The 22,035-nt window shown below is 31.1% G+C and overlaps 2 protein-coding genes across 2 annotated transcripts; one reads left to right on the forward strand and one right to left on the reverse strand.

The window, feature by feature from the left end:
• The first annotated feature begins 7,028 nt into the window (after positions 1 to 7,028).
• LOC141689536 (NADPH--cytochrome P450 reductase 2-like) lies at positions 7,029 to 12,451 on the forward strand. The gene is made up of 18 exons (XM_074493864.1): positions 7,029 to 7,559; positions 8,079 to 8,138; positions 8,261 to 8,337; positions 8,438 to 8,495; positions 8,588 to 8,671; positions 8,782 to 8,818; positions 9,124 to 9,193; positions 9,300 to 9,494; positions 9,592 to 9,684; positions 9,859 to 10,084; positions 10,176 to 10,259; positions 10,346 to 10,497; positions 10,750 to 10,846; positions 11,068 to 11,217; positions 11,307 to 11,384; positions 11,475 to 11,597; positions 11,688 to 11,801; positions 12,111 to 12,451. The coding sequence occupies exons 1-18, from the start codon at positions 7,242 to 7,244 to the stop codon at positions 12,189 to 12,191; spliced, it is 2,097 nt and encodes a 698-aa protein (XP_074349965.1). The 5' UTR covers positions 7,029 to 7,241; the 3' UTR covers positions 12,192 to 12,451.
• Positions 12,452 to 20,459: 8,008 nt separating this feature from the next.
• Positions 20,460 to 20,993, reverse strand: LOC141692056 (protein FAR1-RELATED SEQUENCE 5-like). The gene is made up of 2 exons (XM_074496798.1): positions 20,759 to 20,993; positions 20,460 to 20,659 (listed from the first exon to the last, which is right to left on the reverse strand). The coding sequence occupies exons 1-2, from the start codon at positions 20,991 to 20,993 to the stop codon at positions 20,460 to 20,462; spliced, it is 435 nt and encodes a 144-aa protein (XP_074352899.1).
• Positions 20,994 to 22,035: the final 1,042 nt, after the last annotated feature.

The following is a 22,035-nucleotide window of genomic DNA, read 5'->3' on the forward strand; positions in this document are numbered from 1 at the left end:
ATCTTATTGTTTACTTATTGTTTCTCGAATTAAAAATATTTAATCGATGGAATCACTGCCTGATCTGTAATTTTGAGTTAATATTAGGACAGAAAGGAAACAAAAGTGAGATTTTGTTTTACTTTTGTGTTGTCCAGATACTTAGTTTTACTTGGATTTAAGTATCTTCATCTTCACTTTTAAGGCTCTAAGCAGTCCTCTTATCTTCTCTATAATCCTTTTATTCTTTGATTTTATTCTCCTTCCCCCTACTGTGTTTTTCCATCCTATAGATTTTATGTACTTTATTTAAGCCATTTAACAGAGTTTCAAGTCCTAACTACTAGCTAAATTGCATAATTGGTAACTTTATTTTTAGACAGGAAGGTAAATTTTTTAAGCCATTCCTTATTTCCATCTTTTCCTCCTATTTTTCTCTATAATCTTTTTATTCCTTGATTTTCTTATCCTTCTCCCTACTGTGTTTTTCCATTCTATAAAAGTTACGTACTTTATTTAAGCCATTTAACAGAGTTCCAAGTCCTAACTACTAGCTAAATTGCATAATTGGTAAATGCGCATCCGCACAATCAAATACATAATCAATATATTACTATCCAGCAATCCGCACAAAGCAAAAGCATAAATATAAAACACAAGTGTTACCTAATCAGCATACACATAATACCATACACATAATCAGAACAGAAACATGAGTTTTATCTAATCGGCATTCGGAACACCAGAAGACATCAAAATCACATCGAAAAGCATATACATCAATTCAAAACTCCACACCAGAAGACACCCTTCTTCAATCTCTGTTCAAGTTCTCAAAATCAAAAAAAAATGCAGAAAGGCTAAAAAAAATTCAAACTTTACGAGCTGCTAAAATAAGAAGAAATCTTACATACTTTACTGGTAAAATTGAGGGAGATAAATCTTTAATTGTCCAGTCGGATCATCGTACTTCTCGATTTCTGCGGCTTCAAAAACCTCGTCGGCCTTTTTGATTTCTGCGATTTCAACAACCTCATCCACTTTTTTTGTTTCTGCGGTTTCAACCACCTCGTTGAAGCGTAGTTTTTGAGGTTTCAACCTCGTCGTTCCCGATTTCATTACTTGGGCTTTCATTCTATCGGGAATATCTTCAACAACCGCAAATTCGAAGGAAAGATCTGTGGGGGGAATCGAAGGAGGAGATAAAGAGAGAGTTATTTCAGAATCGAAATCAAAACCTGATGTTGAATCGTTGATAATTTGTGACTCCATTAAAGCTTGCATGCAAAATGGGGAGATTTGGTAGAAGAAGATGAGAGAGTTGAGATGAGAGAGAGTAAAGGTCTGGTGAATAATTGAATACGGGAGTGTTTAGAGGAGAGATAATAAAGTAGTATTAGTGGAGTAAGATTCATTAGTATTAGTAAAGTAAGTAAAATTAGGTGATGTATAAATATTAAAATAATAAGGTGCTGACTTTTTATAATATATAATTTTTACTATTTTGGGTAATGTAAACAATTAGGAGGGACACCCAAAAAATGAAAGCGTAAAGAATTGGGGGGATGGAGGGAGTAACATATTGCAATAATTATGAAGTGGCAAAAAATGTATACTAATGCACCAATACAAACATACCTCAAATACTCGTGCTCGTATGCATAAACAAATAAATTATTCATAACAACATAAATATATCGTCAACAATTACAGCAAAAATAGATTCAAATAATATAATATAGAGTATGCCCGTGCATTACACGGCTTATAAAACTAGTTTATACTAAGCAAGACCCAAACCAAAGGAGAAACTAGAGCATGTTTAATGCCACTAAGATACATTTAGAAGCATGGCCCAAAAAGGCCCATTTTGTCACCAGGGAAAGGAAGTCCATTAAGGGATCACTATGTCATGACCATTGCAATGGTTGAAAAAATATCAATAAAGAGAATTGTTCCTTTAATTTTTGTTTAGAAATTAAATATCTTTAATCATAGTTATATACACATAGCCTATTAACTCTAGGACCATCATCAAATTATATTATACAATTCTTGAGATCTTTGTATAAGGATGTAATTATTGATGTTAAAAATCATCTGTAAGAAAATAAAAATAAACCACGTCATATCCACTCACGCAGAATAATAGACATGTTTCAAATAGATGTCAATTATGAGTAAATATTTAATTGACATTTTTATATAACGATGCAATTATTCATGTAAAAGTGATATGCAAGAAAATAAAAATAAATTACATCATATTTACTCACATGAAAAAATAAACCTGCTATAAATAAATATTAATTATTAAATTATTTAAGTAAATATTTACTTATCGTCCCTCAGGACGGTGGCAGCAATCAAACATACCCGATAAATCCTGGATTAACCATTTTGATTAACAGAGAGGAAAAAATTATAAAGTTCTGTATCGTTCAAAAATTATTACTTCGAGTAGTTTTATTTTAGAGAGTACTGTCAGGTTGTTTTTGGATCACGTTACAGATGCTAAGCCGCCATTCCAACTTTTTGTTAAATAAAGTCTTTTTGCACCATCCTCAATGCTTCACTGCTAATGTCAAACTACGTTATAGTCCGCCGTCTATATAGGCCAGACGGTACTAAAATATATTTCTAAAAATATTTTTTTATTACAACATTTACAAAAAAAATTGACAATCGAAGCAAATTGAAAGTCGCCTCATTTCATCCCCGGCTTAATTTACACTTTTTACAAAAATGGACTTACAATTATTTAAACAAGAAGTCAACATGGAATGTTCTTCCAAAGTCAATAAATGAATAAAGAAAAACAAAATAAAAGAAAGGACTAATTTCTTTTTAAATTTCTGAATACCCTAGAACCTCGATAAATAATTGTTTAATACATAAATAATTTTAATAAATGAATATTTTTTTCCGGTGCCAACTTAGACAAATGAGCTAATCTCCCTAAATCATTAATGACAAAAATTAATTAACTTTATATTGGCCATATTTAAATATAAATGAACAATCACAATAATTTGAATAATATATTTATATAAATAAAAATATACGAATTAATTTAATTTAATAAATAATTTTCATTCAATTGATCATTATTAACTTATGATTATGATGTGAAAATAAGATCTAAAATATATAGTTGATTAAACTGATTTCAAAAATATTTTATATTTAATATTATACAACGTATTATCTCATTACTATGCATGCATACATGGCTATACCTATTTAATGCATACATGCATATAAAATTAATTTATTTATTTTTTTAAAAATGGGTGTAACTAAATATCACATAAAAACTACAACCATAACAAAACATTTAGACACGTTTTAAAAGAAAATGTAGTGAAGAAATTATAAAAACATGAAAATAATATCTAAATAAATAAATATTTATTTATCGATCGATAAATAAAATATATATTAATCGAGAAGTAAATAACCTCTGTAAATGAATATATATATATGTACATTTGGTCTCAAGGATATTTATTTATCGAAGTTTCACTGTAATTATTTACAAAATGTAGTAAAAATAGAAAGTGCGAGTACGATAAAATTAAACTTATTAAATAAATATGTGCGTGTGTAATTAATTAATAAAAAAATCTGTTAAAGTTAGTATATGCGAGGATAACTAACTACAAGAGTTTCTAGTATGTGAAGACGATCGAGACCCGATAATTATTTCTTGATTTGAAATAACGAGAACCGGTAATCGTTTCTCGATTGTAAATGATAAACAGACGGTGAATAACAATTATTTTTTGGTCAAAAACGAAGATCATAAAAAGTTTGATAAGAGGTTGAGGAAAACTAACGTCAACAAAAATGGTGAATTTAAGAAAAATAGTGTAATAGAAAATAATTTTAACATAAATGACATAAATAATGATAAAGATAATTGGACCAATACGAGGATGAAAATTTGACCGAAATTGAAAAACAGATTCTAGCGATTAAATAAATTGGACTATTTAGAATGTGAAAATTAATTTGAATGACTGAATGAAGCGGATAATTCATAATGAGAAAACAAATTCAAATATCTTATAAAATAATGATTCCCTAAATTTATTGGAATGAATGTTATAATCTCAAAACCATCTTCATACCCATTTTTATATAAACAAATAAGATTATGTGAAGGGTGCCGGAGAACAATTTCTTTGGTAATACTAAAAGTACAAGAATGAACGTTTGTTACGTGTTCTACAATCGAATCACATAAAAATAGTTCACAAAATTCGAAGTTTTGTGTGCACGGATGAGTTGTTCGGTTTGTGGATTAACGTAAGTACCCAATTAGCTGGTACCGTTTTTGATTTCCCAATTAAGTTAAATTTACTAAACCTAATCAATTGAAGAGGTTTACTTGTATATTTTGATGTTTCTTTCTTAATCAAATTGAAATGTGTAGCCCTATGCAGAGCCAGAGATGCATTAACCACAAAAAATACTAGACCTGAGTCGTGCCAACAAAGAATTAAAAAATACTAGACCTGAGTCGTGCCAACAAAGAATTAATATCACCTTTTTGAATGATCCGTTATATAACCAATTAAAGGATATTATGTCTTTAAACTACTATCGTTTAATATGTGAAAGATGTTAAAAATAAATTTAAAATTTTAAAGCTGGTGAAAAATACATGATTTTTTTATCAAAATTGCACACCAATTCATTTTAGAGCAGCGTGAGAGGTACTAAATTAAATAACAAAATTTGATCAAAATAATATAATATTGGTGACGTGATAATTTCATATACTTTTATTGATAAAATTTATGTGAATGCTGGAGGTCTACTAATATTAATTAATTGGGTTTTCACCCAACTGCACACAATAAACACTAACTTACATGAGTTCGGTGCATTTTGATTGGTCCTCTAATCATAAATATTGATGAAACCCTGCATTTACAACAACTCCACCGCACCAAACTCATAAAATTTAATGATTATTGTGTGCACTTGGGCACACATTAGAAAGACCGTTAATTAATTTGAAGTAAATCACATCATAACTTGTGACATTTGAGATATATTTTGGTTACTATTTAAAATTTAGAATTATTTTTCATTATAAATCCTAATTACATCTCAACTTATAATTTGCTCCTCTAACTTTGAAATAAATAAATTTTCGAATGACAAAATATTAGAATATTAATATAAGTTACTAAAAAATATTTTTCTTAAACATCTTTGATTTTATAGTGATTTGTTCTTTAACGTGATATCGAAATTGGGATCGGCGCAAAACTAAGATTCGACAAAAATTTGCATTTTAGAGTGATGGGTTCCCGAGAGAAAATGACATTTTAGTAGAACCAGATCGGAAATAACAAAAACAAAAACTATTACCAGCAGTTTAGAGTTGACTGCTTTTCCGGGAAGGATTCAATATTTCACCGCTACTCTGAATATACGGCTCTAGTCGTGCTTATAAAAATAGTAAACAAATAGCGCATGATTGGTTATAATACAGCAGCCAAGTCATGTGTTGAGTGTTTTTTGTTTATAAAACATGCCAGTGGCTGCACATATTCTATGTGTTAAAATTATTAGTCGTGAATTATTCTACCTAATGTCTTTCTCTCAATTGCTAAACTCCAATTCAGAGAATTTGTCATGTGCTTGACGCCTTGAATGACTGTTATACCGAGATTCAGCAACGTTACATGCGTAAAAATGTTCGTAATCCTAATTTATTTAAAGATTAGTTATACTCTCTTTCTATTTTTGTTATTAAAAGATTATTTTATAATATCAATATATGATACTTTTCTTTTTCTAAAAACCCTACTGTTCTAATTTATAAATTACATTTCTTTTATTGTTTTAATTCACATTTGACCATTTAATGTTCTTTATCCGCTTGTTTGACTTAATATTTGTTTCACGTCCATTTTATTCGCTTAATGTACCGTTTTAAAAAACGTACAGTTAACTAGATAACAAATGTCATAAATATTATCATCTATAACCGTTTTGATATTTATTTTTATTTTTTATCGTAACTAACCCGCAGCCGCTACCCTTCGGGTGCGCACTAGGTAAACCCTACGGACCCACGCAATAGCCTGCAAACTACGTGAACCAAGGTAAACCGCATTTAAGCGATATGCTCTGACTCACGTGTACCGTTTTGATATTTGTCTCGATCACTTTCGGAATATTATATTTATATTATTATACCAATATCATCCATTTAAACCTTACAATATTCTAGTATTGCAATATTGTAAAAAAAAAAAATTGAATTCTAAGGCCATTTCTAACAGCTGTGATCCAAAAATTCAAATTTGGATCACCAACTGATCCAAATTTCTAACCAACTCCAAGAGTGTGATCCAAATTACTTTTTACATATAATAATATATAAATATCATATTAAACAATTTTATCTTAAATTTATCATTTAATCATTATTAACAATTTATATAATATTTCATAAATCAATTAAATAAAAAAAAATTAATACACATAAAAATATTAAAATTGTGCACTTAATTCATGAAAACCATTTATTACAATAATTAACATACAAAATATCATTGATACACACTAATTTTCCGAATTAATATATTCTTTCTACAAATGCTCAATTAATGCATCATTAAGTGTAATATATGCCTCTTTATTTGTTATTTTTAAACTTTAATGAAATTATATTTTCTCATTATTTCAAGTTTTATTTTAAAAATAAATTTTGTTAACTATTAATTATATTTAGTTATTAATTATATAATTAAATAATCAAAAATCAATTTAAAATTTCATAAATTACAAATAATAAAACTATTATTTTATATTAAATCAAGTGATCCAAATTTGGATCTGACCATTTGTATCCCATTTGTATCACTATTAGAATGAGATTTGGGATAATATGCCCAAATTTAAATTTTTGGATCATTGTTGAATTTGCGCTGAGCAAAACATATTGACTCGACGTTGTTGCCTCTAGATTTGTGCCTTTAGCAGCCTAGTAGCTTAATTAATCACAAACGCCGAGTTAACACATTAGGTGAGAACTGAGTCAACTCAGTAGTCTAGTCCGGTGGGCTCAACTCGTCCCCATATAAAATCCCCTCTCCCTCTCTTTCATTTTCTCCAACAACACCGTTTCATCTCTCTCACCTAAACTAACCAACTCTCTCTCTCTCTCTCAACTACTACCACCTATACACACACATTACACACAAATAATAATAATATTAAATTCATATACCATCACTATGCAATCGGAATCAATGGAAGTGTCGCCGGTGGACTTGCTGACGTCGATTCTGAAGATTGATTCGGTTGAATCAATGACGTTGCTGCTCGAGAACCGTGACGTCATCATGTTGCTTACGACGTCGTTCGCGGTGTTGATTGGATTAGGATTGGTGATGATGTGGCGGAGATCAACGACGACGAAGAGTGTGAAGAAGCTCGAGCCGGCGAAGATTGTGATCCCGAAGTTTGAAATGGCGGAGGAAGTTGATGACGGTAAAAAAAGAGTTACGATTTTTTACGGTACTCAGACTGGTACTGCTGAAGGTTTTGCTAAGGTTTGTGTAATTTTTTTAAAATTTTTAAAATTGGTTTCGATTTTTCGATGAATGTTTTAATGAATTTTTATGTATAGGCTTGTGCTCGAGTGAGAACTAACGAAATATTAGTGGAATTGAAATTGGTGAATTGGATGTGAATTAGTTATAGCGATTTTAAAAATATGAAAATAGGCTTATAGTTGTGCAAATTAGTCTTGATCATCGGTTTAAGCTACACGAATTTGATAAACGAATCACGAGGTCTTGTTTTAATGCTAATCATGAGTTTAATATGAAAAACAGCTTAAATTTACAATTTCTCGTTTTAAAACTTATTACGGTTTTAATACGAGAAAGTGATTAAAGTCGTGCATATTAGTCTTGATTACCGGATTCAGCTGCCAAATTAGTTATTCTCATTTTAAGTTGATTCTCGTTGAAGCGTGATCTCTCTATATTAATGTTTTGTGTGAGTAATTAATTTTATTTATAAAGGTGTATGGTGAAATGAAACGGATTGGATTTTATATTTGTTAGGCACTTGCGGAGGAGGCGAAAGCAAGATATCCGGATGCTATCTTTAAAACTATTGATTTGGTGAGTTTAAATATACAAATATATAAAGTATATTTGTATATGTCTTGTTGGTGATGTATGATGTTATATTTATCGAGTTTGATGATTAACTAGAATGTATTATCGATTGGTTGATTTGGTAGGATGATTATGCGGCTGATGATGATGAGTACGAGACAAAACTTAAGAAGGAATCTATGGTTTTCTTTTTCTTAGCCACGTGAGTTTGATTACCTGCAACTTTATCTGAAAATTGATCACGGAAAATTGTTTATATAAAGATCAATTTGTTTATTGTGATTATGGTTGTCACAATGTAGGTATGGTGATGGTGAACCAACCGACAATGCAGCGAGATTTTACAAGTGGTTTTGTGAGGTAATTTCATCTTGCTTACTCAATAGAATGGTTACAGATGTGGTTTTTGAAAGAAATTTGGTGTTGACTTTGGAGAATGTAATATGGAACAGGGCAAAGAGAGAGGGGAGTGGCTTAATAATCTTCAATATGGTGTATTTGGCCTTGGAAACAGGCAATATGAGCATTTTAACAAGGTCCAAAACATATGAATAAATATTCTAGTAATTAAATGTTATGTATCTATAATCTGTGCAATCTCTTCTTATTGCTGACGTAATATTCTGTTATTCTTTGAAATGCGTAGATTGCGGTGGTTGTGGATGACGGCCTTGTTGAGCAGGGTATGTTCATTTTCCTAAATCACAATAAGTTGATTGTTCACCCAATCACTCTGAATCACAATTTCTTTTACACCCGGTCATTGGTTTACTTGCTCACAATATAATTGCTGACATATTATCGTCTCTCTATGAAAGAAAAGCCTGTCCTCTTTTTTCTGTTTTTGGCAATGTCAAGGAGCTGAAACTTATTATCATGAAATTGCTGTTGCTTGTTGGTCACACATCCTGCTAGAATAATTTAAAAAATGCGAAGTTAATATCATCTCCAGTTCACGTATATTGCTGACCTTTTCAACATTCTCTAGGTGCCAAGCGTCTTGTTCCAGTTGGTATGGGAGATGATGACCAATGTATTGAAGATGACTTTACTGCATGGTATGTCAATATAAAACACATCACTCTCAGTATATAAACAGTCTGTCTTCCTTGTGAATGTACTAAATTAGAGTGCTACCATTCAAATGATCTGTCTTTAATTTAGGCGGGAGTCGGTCTGGCCTGAGTTGGATCAGCTGCTCTTGGACGAGGAGTCTATGGCTGCTGCCACTCCGTATACAGCTGCTGTGCTAGAATATCGTGTTCAGTTTTATAATCAAACTGATACATCATCTCCACTAGTTCGGAGTATGAGCAAATTAAATGGCCATGCTGTACATGATGCTCAACACCCCTGCAGGTATCTGATGATATTTCATGATTTGCAATATCTGTTTCTGCATATTGTATGCCTTAGCTCTCATCCACCTAAACAAATGAACTGTGTCTGGGTGCAGGGCTAATGTGGCTGTAAGAAGAGAGCTTCACACACCTGCATCGGATCGTTCCTGCACCCATCTGGAGTTTGATATTTCCTCTACTGGACTTGCGTATGTTCTCTTTTCTCTGCCTAGTTGAATTTTCAAAGTAACTAGCTAGTTCATTTGTAATGTACTATTTAGTGGATTTGGGCATCTGTATTTCATCTGAGAATAAAACCACATAATTATCAGGAGTTGATGTCAAATATTACTTGCTCAATTACCTTTTTGTTCCTTTTGCAGATATGAAACTGGTGACCACGTAGGAGTCTACACTGAAAATCTGATTGAAATTGTTGAAGAGGCTGAAAGATTGATTGATATATCACCAGATACTTATTTCTCCATTCATACTGATAATGAAGATGGAACACCCCTTAGCGGGGGATCCCTGCCACCCCCCTTCCCCCCATGCAGCTTTAGAACTGCACTTACTAGATATGCAGATCTTTTGAGTACTCCAAAAAAGGTGTGTATTCTTTCCTTGTAAATCTTTTTTTTTTAACTTATATAGACATGCGAGTTATTGGCTGATGGTTGTAATCATGTGTATATCCCAGTCTGCTTTGGTTGCATTGGCGGCTCATGCATCTGATCCTAGCGAAGCTGAACGATTGAGATTTCTTGCATCTCCTGTTGGAAAGGTTCGGATTTCTTTTGGAATTCCTCTATTTAAAACTATTAAGTATTAACTTTATATTTTTAACATAATTGAACTTTTCTTTTACAGGATGAATATGCGCAGTGGCTCGTTGCTAGTCAGAGGAGCCTGCTAGAAGTCTTGGCTGAGTTTCCGTCAGCCAGACCCCCAGTGGGAGTTTTCTTTGCATCTGTTGCCCCACGCTTGCAGCCCAGATACTATTCTATCTCTTCCTCACCAAGGTAAGATATATGCTCTCCCCTCCTTGTTCTCATTTTGTTGTATAGCACTTCATCTACACTGAGAAAAAAATAGAATAAAACACACACAGGCACATACAGGCGGATATTACCAAAAATGCGTACAAGATTCGCTGTATGTAGAGTTTGTATTGGAAGAGTTGGAAGACAGCCTATATGAATGCATGCTATATGATTTGAATTATTCTTTTTCCATTTAAGCATATATTCATTAATTTGTTTAATGTTGTATAGGATGGCTCCATCAAGAATTCATGTAACTTGTGCATTAGTTCACGAGACAACGCCTGCAGGAAGAATACACAAAGGGATATGTTCTACTTGGATGAAGGTGTTGTACAATTATACTTGACTTATTATTGCCAACTTTGATGTCCTAGATAACCTGGTTACTTAGATGTGTATATTTTTTATTTTCTTTTGTGGAGAGATGGAATTGTTTCTTATCATATCACTGTTTCTATTTGATTGTAATTTCCAAAGAAATTTGAAGGCAGTGTCCAGTATCACATCTTTGTCAGTTCTCATGTTAGTTTGTTGGGCCCTTTACAGAATGCTGTGTCATTGGAGGATGCTCATGTGAGCAGCTGGGCTCCCATTTTCGTTAGGCAATCTAACTTCAGACTTCCAACTGATTCGAAAGTACCTATTATTATGATTGGTCCTGGCACCGGGTTGGCTCCTTTCAGGGGTTTCATGCAGGTCTGGTCTGAGACAAGTGTGTTTATATTAATCCATCTTTCTCAAGATATTGTCTTATCCAACTAAAAAAATTTCATTCTATTTTTCAGGAAAGGTTAGCTCTTAAGGAATCTGGAGCAGAACTTGGATCTGCAGTACTGTACTTTGGATGCAGGAATAGAAAATTGGTTAGTAACTTACCGATCATAGATGACAAACTTGACAGTCTCATGTCATCTTATCTAACTGATGTGATTCTGTGTTAACCTTCATTCTAGGATTTCATTTACGAGGATGAGCTTAATCACTTTGTTGAAACTGGTGCAATATCTGAGATGGTTGTTGCTTTCTCACGTGAGGGTCCTGCTAAGGAATACGTCCAACATAAGATGAGTCAAAAGGTATGGAATATTCTACTAGTTAAAAAACATTTCCACTTTTTTTTTGGATTTTTCTTCTGTTAAAGTTAAAGAGTCTGTTTGCATTTCCAGGCTTCAGAAATATGGGACATGATATCTCAGGGAGCATATGTTTATGTCTGTGGTGATGCTAAAGGCATGGCCAAAGATGTGCATAGAATGCTCCACACAATTGCACAAGAGCAGGTATATTATACAACTCATATCTATCAAGTTTTTTTTTAAAATATTGGAGAATAATCGTATATATATTATGTAGCCAACTATCTATGGTACACAAAATAGTGTTGGTGCCGCCTAGAACTACCTAAACTATAAATAATTTAATTGTGGGTCTAAGAACGAGCAATAGCATCTGATATTTGGTCAACATCTGTAGTACAGAGTTGTTTGTTTGGAAAGTTGCAATTGACCAAGAACTACAACCAGTTGCTTCTATTCTTGTTTGTCTTGTTCTGGAATATTATGATTAACAGGTTCTTGATTGATTTTCAGGGAGCTCTGGACAGTAGCAAGGCAGAGAGCTTGGTGAAAAATCTTCAAATGAATGGAAGATATCTGCGTGATGTATGGTAATAGTTGTTATATGGGTCCATCTCTTAGTAATAAGGGCATGTAGAAAGAATTTATTGCTGTAAATTCATTTGATGATGAAGACTGAAGAGAGCTTATTAGAGACAGAAAATGTGGAAGTACAGGGCTGAGTTTAGTTTTTTTGGCTAATAAGAAATTAATCATCATTATGTGTAAGATAGTACGAGTAATTGTAGGCATGCACCAAATTGTAACTCTTTTGAGTCTTGAGGTAATGGTACTATTTCATTTATTTCTTGGAACTATTTTTGATTGGTAGAAAAACATGATGATTTATAGGAAGGTTTTAAAAACTCCTCATCATCATCACCATAGCCAATAATACCGCTTATGGGAGTGTCGGGGAGGGTATAACGTACGCAGTCTTATCCTCATTCCAAAGAATAAAAAGACTGTTTTTTCAAAAATCCCGGCTTGTGTTTGCACAAATATGTGTTCTAAGTAAAAAATGATAAACAATAATATATATAAGTAAACGAGATAATACTTCCGCACATGATTTTTTTTACATGGGGCTTATCTATTCCGTAAAAAATTATCGGCCAAAAGTAGTTGTCGTAAGTCTCTTCTATTTCTCATATTTCAATCATTTTTATGCTCAAAACTCAATCTTTCCCCTAGAGATCCCGCTCTAAACTAAATATTTTAAATTTACCACCCAGTCAAAAAAAATACTAAAACATAACACAAACCATCTACCATATCATAGTCTTATCTTATTATGTGGCTAAGCGTTCTAGACTATTCAACTAGTAGGGGTGTACACGGATCGGGTTGAGCGGGTTGGGAGAATTTAGCAACCCAACCCAATTAATTCGGGTTTTTAAAATTTCAACCCAACCCAAACCGTTTAAATTTGTAACCCAAACCAATGTGTATACTTCGGTTTGGTTCGGTTTGGATCGGTTTGATCGGTTTATTAAATATACAAAATTAATATAAAAAATTATAATAAAACATAAGGTTTTAAAGTTTAAAACACTTGAAAATAGTTGAAAACAATATTACAATCCTCCATATTGAATAGTGTTAAACATCTAATTTTCGACATCAAAAGTACTAATAATATTGCTTATGCTTTATATATTGGAATGAATCATAAATGCAAAAAATATAACACTAATCAAACATCTATTATTGTTACGAAATAAACTATGAACACGGAGGTTATAAGTTACATTTAGAGTTAGAGATATATGGATCTATGTAAATGGCCTAAACATAATTCTGGATTAACTTATTAGCATGTACATATAAATTTTAATCGGGTTGGGTTGGATTGGTTTAAAATTATCGAAAACCATATCCAACCCAATTAAATCGGGTTGACATTTTTTCAACCCAACTATATATCGGGTTGAAAAAAATCGGTTTAGTTCGGCCGAAATAGGGTCGGTTCGGTTTGGATTGGTCGGGTTGGCCAAACCGTGTACACCCCTAGCGCTTAGCTTATGAGTAATATATTTCATAAAATCAACTTAAAAACATATAATAGAGATCGTGTTTTTAAGAATGACACATTTATAATTCTGAGAAATTTTCAGTTTTAAGAATGACAATTTTCCAATTTTAAATGCAAATTACTTTCGTTTTCTCAAAAAAAATATATTTTTTTACAATCACAATTAGTACCCAAATTCAATAACGGAAAAAAAATCTGCTAGACCTTTTGCAATTTTTGCTAGGTAAAGGTTATTCTCATAATTTACATACCTGTATGCTCTATTCGTTTAGATCATAGTCTATCATACTTTACCAAAACACAAGGGGAACATCGAAGTTTACATACAGGTGAAGTTAATCTATAAAGGTATGTAAAATATGAGAAGAATACCAAAAGTTGTACAAGGAGAATATAATAATAGTACTCCCTCCATTTTGTTATTTGAAGCTTTTACTTTTACACATATTTTAATTTGTTTTGACCGAATTGTTAAAAAATTAATTTTAATTTTTTTTTGGAATTTCTTTTACAAATGATATTTATAATTAGGCGATCAAAATATATTGAAATGTATGTAAAAGTCAAAGTGACAAAAAATAAATAGAGGGATTAAAACTTTCTTCCGGTTCAACACAAATCAAAATAAAGTATTGTCAGAAATCTTCATTCTTAATTTTTGAAATTAACAGGCACATATAATTTGGTGGCTAAAATTTGCACCTAATTTCAATAAAATTGATTGGAATTTGCAATTTGCAATGTGGCGGTAATAGTTTGTACCGAATTTCAAAATAGCAACTGTAATTTAAGATCATGATTGCTAAATGTAGTAATAATTTGCTCAGTAATCAGCAATTAGACATTACTTCGTGTAAATATTAAATAACATGGTAGCTCATTAATGAAGTTTGACTTAATCAATTTGTGTTACTTAGTCTAAACATCTAGGTTATTTAATGTCACTGTATTGCTAATCATGCTATGAGTATAAATAATTTCTTATGTAATAACTTATTTAACATAACTTGTTATTATTTTTAACTTTTTAATCTTAATTCTTTGCTTATCGGGCTATTTAAGGGTATAAATAATTTGTTTATATAATAACTTATTTAACATAACTTGTTATTATTTTTAACTTTTTAATCTTAATTCTTTGCTAATCGGGCTATTTAAAGGTATAAATAATTTGTTTATGTAATAACTTATTTAACATAACTTATTATTATTTTTAACTTTTCAATCTTAATTTTTTGCTAATCAGGCTATTTAAGGGTATAAATAATTTTTTTATGTAATAACTTATTTAACATAACTTGTTATTATTTTTAAATTTTTAATCTTAATTATTCTAAATTAAAAAATTTAGAAAATTTAGTAATTCATATAAAGTTCATTTTTGAAAATTTATCAGTACACAATATTATTCTTTTTATTTTACTTTTTTTGGTTTTAACCTACATATGTTACTGTCTTTACTAAAAATGTATTTTGCAAGACTAATTATATAACAGTGTATGCATAATATAAATGATGTACAACCTGATTCACAGAGATTGATACATACCTTTTAGCTATCAGTGGAGTAAAATTATTTCAAAAAAATAAAATATAATTCATATAAAATTTATTTTAAAAAATTTATCAGAACACACGTACACACATTATATACCAGCATGTTATTCTTTTTGTTTTTTTGTTTTAAACTAGATATGTTAGTGCCTTCACTAAAAATTTATTTTTCAAGACTAATTATATAACATTAGTACATGTATGCATAATATAAATGATGTATAGCGGATTCAGAGAGATTGATGCTTACCTTTTAACTACATAAATAAAAAAGGTGGGTAAAACAACTTGCAAATAGAGAAAACAAGAACATGTATGTGTTTAATGTGTTGACTGTATGTGTTTAATGTGTTAAGTCTTGATTAATGTATATATATTTAATGTTAGTATGTTGTCAACTCTACACAAAAAACAAGTAGGGGATAATATAATAATTCCTATTACTGCATGGAGTAAATTATTACTGCATTTAGCACCACCCTTTAAATTGAGTTAATTGCATTTGTAATCCCTACCTTTCATTGAATAACAAAACTATATATTTATTTTCAAAAATACAGTTTGCAAGCCCTAACTTTAGATATCAAATACAATATACATCCCTTTAACCATTTTGTTAAAAATATTTATTGTGGAGGGTAAAATTGAAATTCAGCAAAATATTTAAATAATAATTTTAATTTTTTTTAATTAAACTAAAATTTCAAATTTCAAATTATAAAAATAATATTAATGTCAATTATTCTATTACTCAGTATAATTTTTAAGGGTGCCCTTCCCCAACCATGGTTGGTTGGGATCTATTTAGGAGACAACCTGTATTTCCGCAATGATTCATTGCGTAAGGGCTCCTGACTTCCGCAATGAATCATTGCGGAAGGTAAGAGGCTTCCGCAATGAATTATTGCGGATAAATCGAAATTACCCTTTTGCCCTTAATACTTCCGCAATGATTCATTGCGGAAGTCGTTAACTGATAAACACAACCAGCGACTGTTAACAGTTTTTATTCGATTAATTGGAGGATGATGTTGTCAATGCTTATATGGAGTTGGTAAGGCTTCGAGAAAGGTATATGTGGTAAAACGGGGATCTACATTCGCCGGCAAAGAGGTTTTTCATTGCTCCTAGTTTCCTCATGTTCCAGACAAAGCATGTTAGCACAAATCTGAATGTACTAACATCTAATACCTACCTCTCTTTAATTACAAATGTCTATTATTTCTTGAATTGTGTTGTTACTGACGTCTATTTTACAGATGAATCCATACAAGAAGACAGGAGAGGAGCTTGCTGAACAGATTGACTTCTTTAAGACCTACCATAGGCAATTTCAAGGGCCAGATATCCAGTTATGTGATTATGCTTTATTTCCTACATGCACTGGAGGTCATTGGATCTTGTTTATTGTGGACCTGAACAAGATGAAACTTTTATTAGTTGATCCACTTCGTGAGGATGGGCCCTTCTCTAATTTCAAGATGCTTTACTCCGTCCAGTATTACTTCATGGTAACCTCTAATCTTTGCATAATAAAGACTTATAGAAAAAAATTCATGTCTTTTATACCTTAATTTGATTTATTATTTGCATATTTAGGATAAAATGCATAATAAAGACTTATAGAAAAAAATTCATGTCTTTTAGCCCTTATTTTGATTTATTATTTGCATATTTAGGATAAAATGCATAATAAAGACTTATAGAAAAGAATTCATGTCTTTTAGACCTTAATTTGATTTATTATTTGCATATTTAGGATAAAATGCATAATAAAGACTTATAGAAAAGAATTCATGTCTTTTAGACCTTAATTTTATTTATTACTTGCATATTTAGGATAAAATGCATAATAAAGACTTATAGAAAAAAATTCATGTATTTTAGCCCTTAATTTTATTTATTATTTGCATATTTAGGATAAAATGCATTATAAAGATTTATAGAAAAGAATTCATATTTTTTATACCTTAATTTGATTTATTATTTGCATATTTAGGATAAAATGCATAATAAAGACTTATAGAAAAGAATTCATGTCTTTTAGACCTTAATTTGATTTATTAGTTGCATATTTAGGATAAAATGCATAATAAAGACTTATAGAAAAGAATTCATGTCTTTTAGCCGTTAATTTTATTTATTACTTGCATATTTAGGATAAAATACATAATAAAGACTTATAGAAAAGAATTCATGTCTTTTAGACCTTAATTTGATTTATTATTTGCATATTTAGGATAAAATGCATAATAAAGACTTATAGAAAAGAATTCATGTCTTTTAGACCTTAATTTTATTTATTACTTGCATATTTAGGATAAAATGCATAATAAAGACTTATAGAAAAGAATTCATGTCTTTTAGCCCTTAATTTGATTTATTATTTGCATATTTAGGATAAAATGCATAATAAAGACTTATAGAAAAGAATTCATGTCTTTTAGACCTTAATTTGATTTATTATTTGCATATTTAGGATAAAATACATAATAAAGACTTATAGAAAAGAATTCATGCTTAATTATTTCATATTTGTTACTAATTATTTGAAATTATAGGAGAAAGTCCTCCCGTGCTGGCTAAATTACTTGGACCCCCAGAGATTTACAAAGAAATTCATGAAGATGGCTATAGTTACGGCTCGGCCGAAGCAAGATACTGGAGTTGACTGCGGTGTCTATGTATGCAAGTATGTGGATGCCATTCTTAATGGGATTAGATTGGAGCACGCTGTCTGGCATCCATATGATGATGTAGAGACATTTCGTTATCGCATTACTTGGGAATTGCGTAGGGGGCGTGCTCGTCATCTTTCAGCATGGGTATTGACCCAAAGAAGTTTGGGTTTATGATTTATTTCTTAAATTTAGAAGATTTATTGGACTTGTATTTGTATACTTATGTTGGTTCTTGTAGTAGTTTTTCGATTGTTCATGTTGGTATGAACTTATTTAGAATGGTTAAATTGTTCGTATGGATTTGGGTTGCATTTTTGATTTGGATTTGGTTTGGATTTTTGATTTGGTTAGCTTTTGAATGTTAGAATAAATGGTTAGAATGTTTATCACTTTCGATGAGGATTGGTGTTTGATTTGTTGGATTGGTTAATTTGGATTGGTGTTTGATTTGTTGGAATGGTTATGTATTTTTATTCTTGAGTTTGTAGCGTAAAAACAGGGACAAGAAAACTAGGAATTGCAGAAAACTGCAGAAAACTGCAGGCTGCAGAAACAGCAAAATTTGCAGTCTGCAGATTTCAGTACCCTTCCGCAATGAATCATTGCGGAAACAAGTCCCATCCGCAATGATTCATTGCAGAAGCTTGAAAGTTCTACAAAAATCACACTTTGGTCATCTTGTTTTATTTTTTTATAATTTGGTCACTGCATATGAATAAATTCGAATTAAATAATAAAAACTCTTACAATTATTGCAAAAAATGCCTGGAACACTGAAAATTTTAAACAATAATTTCTGTATTTTTTTCACCATTTCTCATTTTTTTTCCATTTTATTTTGATTTTTTCCTTGAATAATATGTAATAATTCGAATTAAAAATTAAGAAAAAAAATAAAAAAATGGACTTTTCTTAAAAATTAATCAAAAATTAGAGGAGACGCTGGAATTATCAAAAAATAGTGTCACTGATTTTTTTCACCATTTCTGACTTTTTTCCTTTTTTTATTTTTTCCTTTAATAATATGTATTAATTCGAATTAAAAATAAAGAAAAAAAATAAAAAAAATGGACTTTTCTTAAAAATTAATCAAAAATTAGAGAAGACACTGAAATTATCAAAAAATAGTGTCACTAATTTTTTTCACCATTTTTCTTTTTTTTTTTGATTTTTTTCCTTTAATTGTATTAATTTGAATTAAAAAATAAATAAATATATAAATGAACTTTTATTAAAAAATAATCAAAAATTAGAGGAGAGACTGGAATTATCAAAAAATATTGTCACTAATTGTTTTTCACCATTTCTGACTTTTTCCATTTAATTTTAAATTTTTTAAAAATTTAAAATTGAATTAATTCCTTAAAAATTCGAAGCTAAGGAAAAACAGGGGAAACAGGGGACCTTCCGCAATGAATCATTGCGGAAAGGAAAAGCATTCCGCAATGAATCATTGCGGAAGTAGGTATAACTCCCCTGTTTTTTCAGCTATTAATTTTTTAAAATTTGTAATTATAAAAAAAGTAAATTATAGCTCCAATACATACCAAATAATATTTAAAAGCCAAATTCAAATATGACATTCCAAATTCAAATATTACATTCCATTAATTTAAATTTCTACATTCAAATAGAATTAAATCATTTAAAATTTCTATTTGGATTTTTAAGACAACGCCTCCTATCATGTCCGGCCACACCACAAAAACCGCAATAACGGATTTTTTCAGTTGACGTCTCAATACCACTTTTAGACCTTCCTGAATTTTTCTTTGTTGTTGACGTCTCAATGCCACTTTTATACCTTGCCGAATCCTTCTTTCTTCCCTTTGTTTGTGACATTGGAGGATTGAATATTGGATCATGTTCATCGTAAACTTGGAACTCCTCCTCCATTCTTGAATTATTTTCTTCTTCACGAAACTTTTCAATCACGTAACATTTTCCTTTCTCAATCAAATCCATGACGTAATTGTATCGTGGTTTTGAACAACTTCCAAGAGCACCCAAACCTTGAAAAGATTTACACAAAGCATTATACCTTGCCGTTGTTGAATCACCAACATCAACAAGAACGGGAGGATTATAAGGCGAAAAACCATCAATTTTATTTGCGCTCGCCGTCCATCTTGATTTGATAAAAATTGTTGGTATCATAGTTTTTTGTTTCTTGTCAAGATAGCGTAGGATATGTTTGCAAAGCATCCCAGAATGTTCAAATTTTTTACATTCACAATCAATATTTCCTTCCAAAGAAACCATTACCCGATACCTTCTTCTAAGATTCTCCGGCACATTATACTTCTCAACTAAATACAACTTCCACATGTAATTGGAACCATCTTTGCAACTATTTACCACATAAGATGTGCTTTTTCTAAGCTCATTTTGAAATTGCCTAAACATTTCTTTTGTGTAAATAGAAGAAGCATGATTTTCCAAGGGGGAATTAAATATCAATCTCCTTTCCTTATACTCGGTCTCGTAGTCGGCTTTAACCTCATTAAGAATTTGTGTTTCCAAAGCTTTTTGTGAATTCTCAATGAATTCTTTCTACCCGGTTGAAGCTTTCACATACTCGTCAAAAAATGAATTCATGGACTCGCTTCTTGAGGTGGTGGTCATACCGGCGGAGAAATGTTGTTTTGTGTAAGCACGAATCCATTTATCTTTTATGACATACATATCGTTTAGCCAAACATGATCCTCGAGTCCATACTTATCAACCAAAACCTCCCACTTACCAACAAATTCTGTGGGTGACAACGACTTGTACTAACAATCATTAAAATCCCCTTTAAATTCCGGATATTGTGTGTACAAAGCCGACAATTTTTCGGGAAATTTATTACTTATGTGCCACGAACATAATATGTGCTTGGTATCCGGCAAAATCTCGGCAATAGCATTTCCCAATGCTATATCTTGATCCGTAATAATAGTGAGGGGAGGTTTGTTTCCGACGGCTTCCAACCATGTATTCAAAACCCATTTATATGAAATCTCCGTCTCATCCCGCATAAGTGCAAACCCGAACAAGATATTTTGGTAATGGTGATTGACCCCGGTTATTGGTATAAACGGCATACAATACCTATTGGTCCTATATGTGGAGTCAAATGAAACAACATCTCCAAAATTCGTGTATGCGTTCAATGATCGATGATCAACCCAAACCAAATCTCTAACTCTATTTTCTTCATCCAAATCAACTCGATAGAAAAAGTTTCCAAAACTTTTTTCTTTCAATTGTCGTAGCAATGTTATCCCACTCCCCGCATCACCGGAATCGAACACCCGTCATCGAATATCACGAATTACGTTACGAACATCTTGATTAGAAAATCCAAGTTTTTCCACACCACCTCATGTTTCACCAAAAAATCTCATCGCTTTAGCGGTTTCAATGCCCGATTTATCAAATAACTCAAGCAATGCTCGGGTAACCGGATCTATATTTTTGGACCTTTGCATGAATTGTACTTTATCCGAGGTTACCATATCATGATTATGCTCTAATTTAACCAAAGTTACTTCTCATTTATCATTTTTAACTCTATGAGTGACACACATTCGAGCACTACAATTTGTTCTCGAAATTACATCTCTAATCCTTCTTTTTTCCTTTCTTTCATCATCAACATCCAATTTCGTACTAGAACCTAGTCTTCCACCCTTACGACAAATATACAAACGAGAGGAGATACCATTATCCCGTGAATGTCTATGAGTACTCCTAATAATAATCTCAAATCCAACACTTCTACCATAATCTCTATAAAATTTATCGGCTTCATCCAAAGTGTTAAAAAACATACCAACGCAAGGTACAACACTATTCATATTTGATTTTGAAAAATCGTAACCTTTTTTGTCAAAACTCATATCATCATTTTCATCATCATCATCAACATCATCATCACTTATATTCATTTTCTCTTCTCTACAAAAATCATCATCATTCATTTTTCCTTTTCCCTTACAATCTCCCTCTTCTTATTTATGATATTTCTCTTTTTCCATATACTCAATATCATCATCATCATCCATATTCTTTTTTTCCATATACTCAATATCATCATCATCTATATCCAATTTTTTCTTACATTTATAATTATCAACATCAATC

The sequence above is a fragment of the Apium graveolens genome, chromosome 10 (genome assembly GCF_009905375.1).
Source record: "Apium graveolens cultivar Ventura chromosome 10, ASM990537v1, whole genome shotgun sequence".
Taxonomy (NCBI): domain Eukaryota; kingdom Viridiplantae; phylum Streptophyta; class Magnoliopsida; order Apiales; family Apiaceae; genus Apium; species Apium graveolens.

Bases quoted from the DNA above. Each gene is read 5' to 3' on its own strand.
- LOC141692056 (XM_074496798.1), bottom strand. From the start codon at position 20,993: ATGCCGTTTATACCAATAACCGGGGTCAATCACCATTACCAAAATATC. The intron at 20,660-20,758 runs GTAATAAATTTC...TGTCACCCACAG, and splicing joins ATTATGTTCGTGGCACATAA to AATTTGTTGGTAAGTGGGAG.
- LOC141689536 (XM_074493864.1), top strand. From the start codon at position 7,242: ATGCAATCGGAATCAATGGAAGTGTCGCCGGTGGACTTGCTGACGTCG. The intron at 9,194-9,299 runs GTATGTCAATAT...TCTTTAATTTAG, and splicing joins GAAGATGACTTTACTGCATG to GCGGGAGTCGGTCTGGCCTG. The intron at 11,802-12,110 runs GTATATTATACA...ATTGATTTTCAG, and splicing joins ACACAATTGCACAAGAGCAG to GGAGCTCTGGACAGTAGCAA.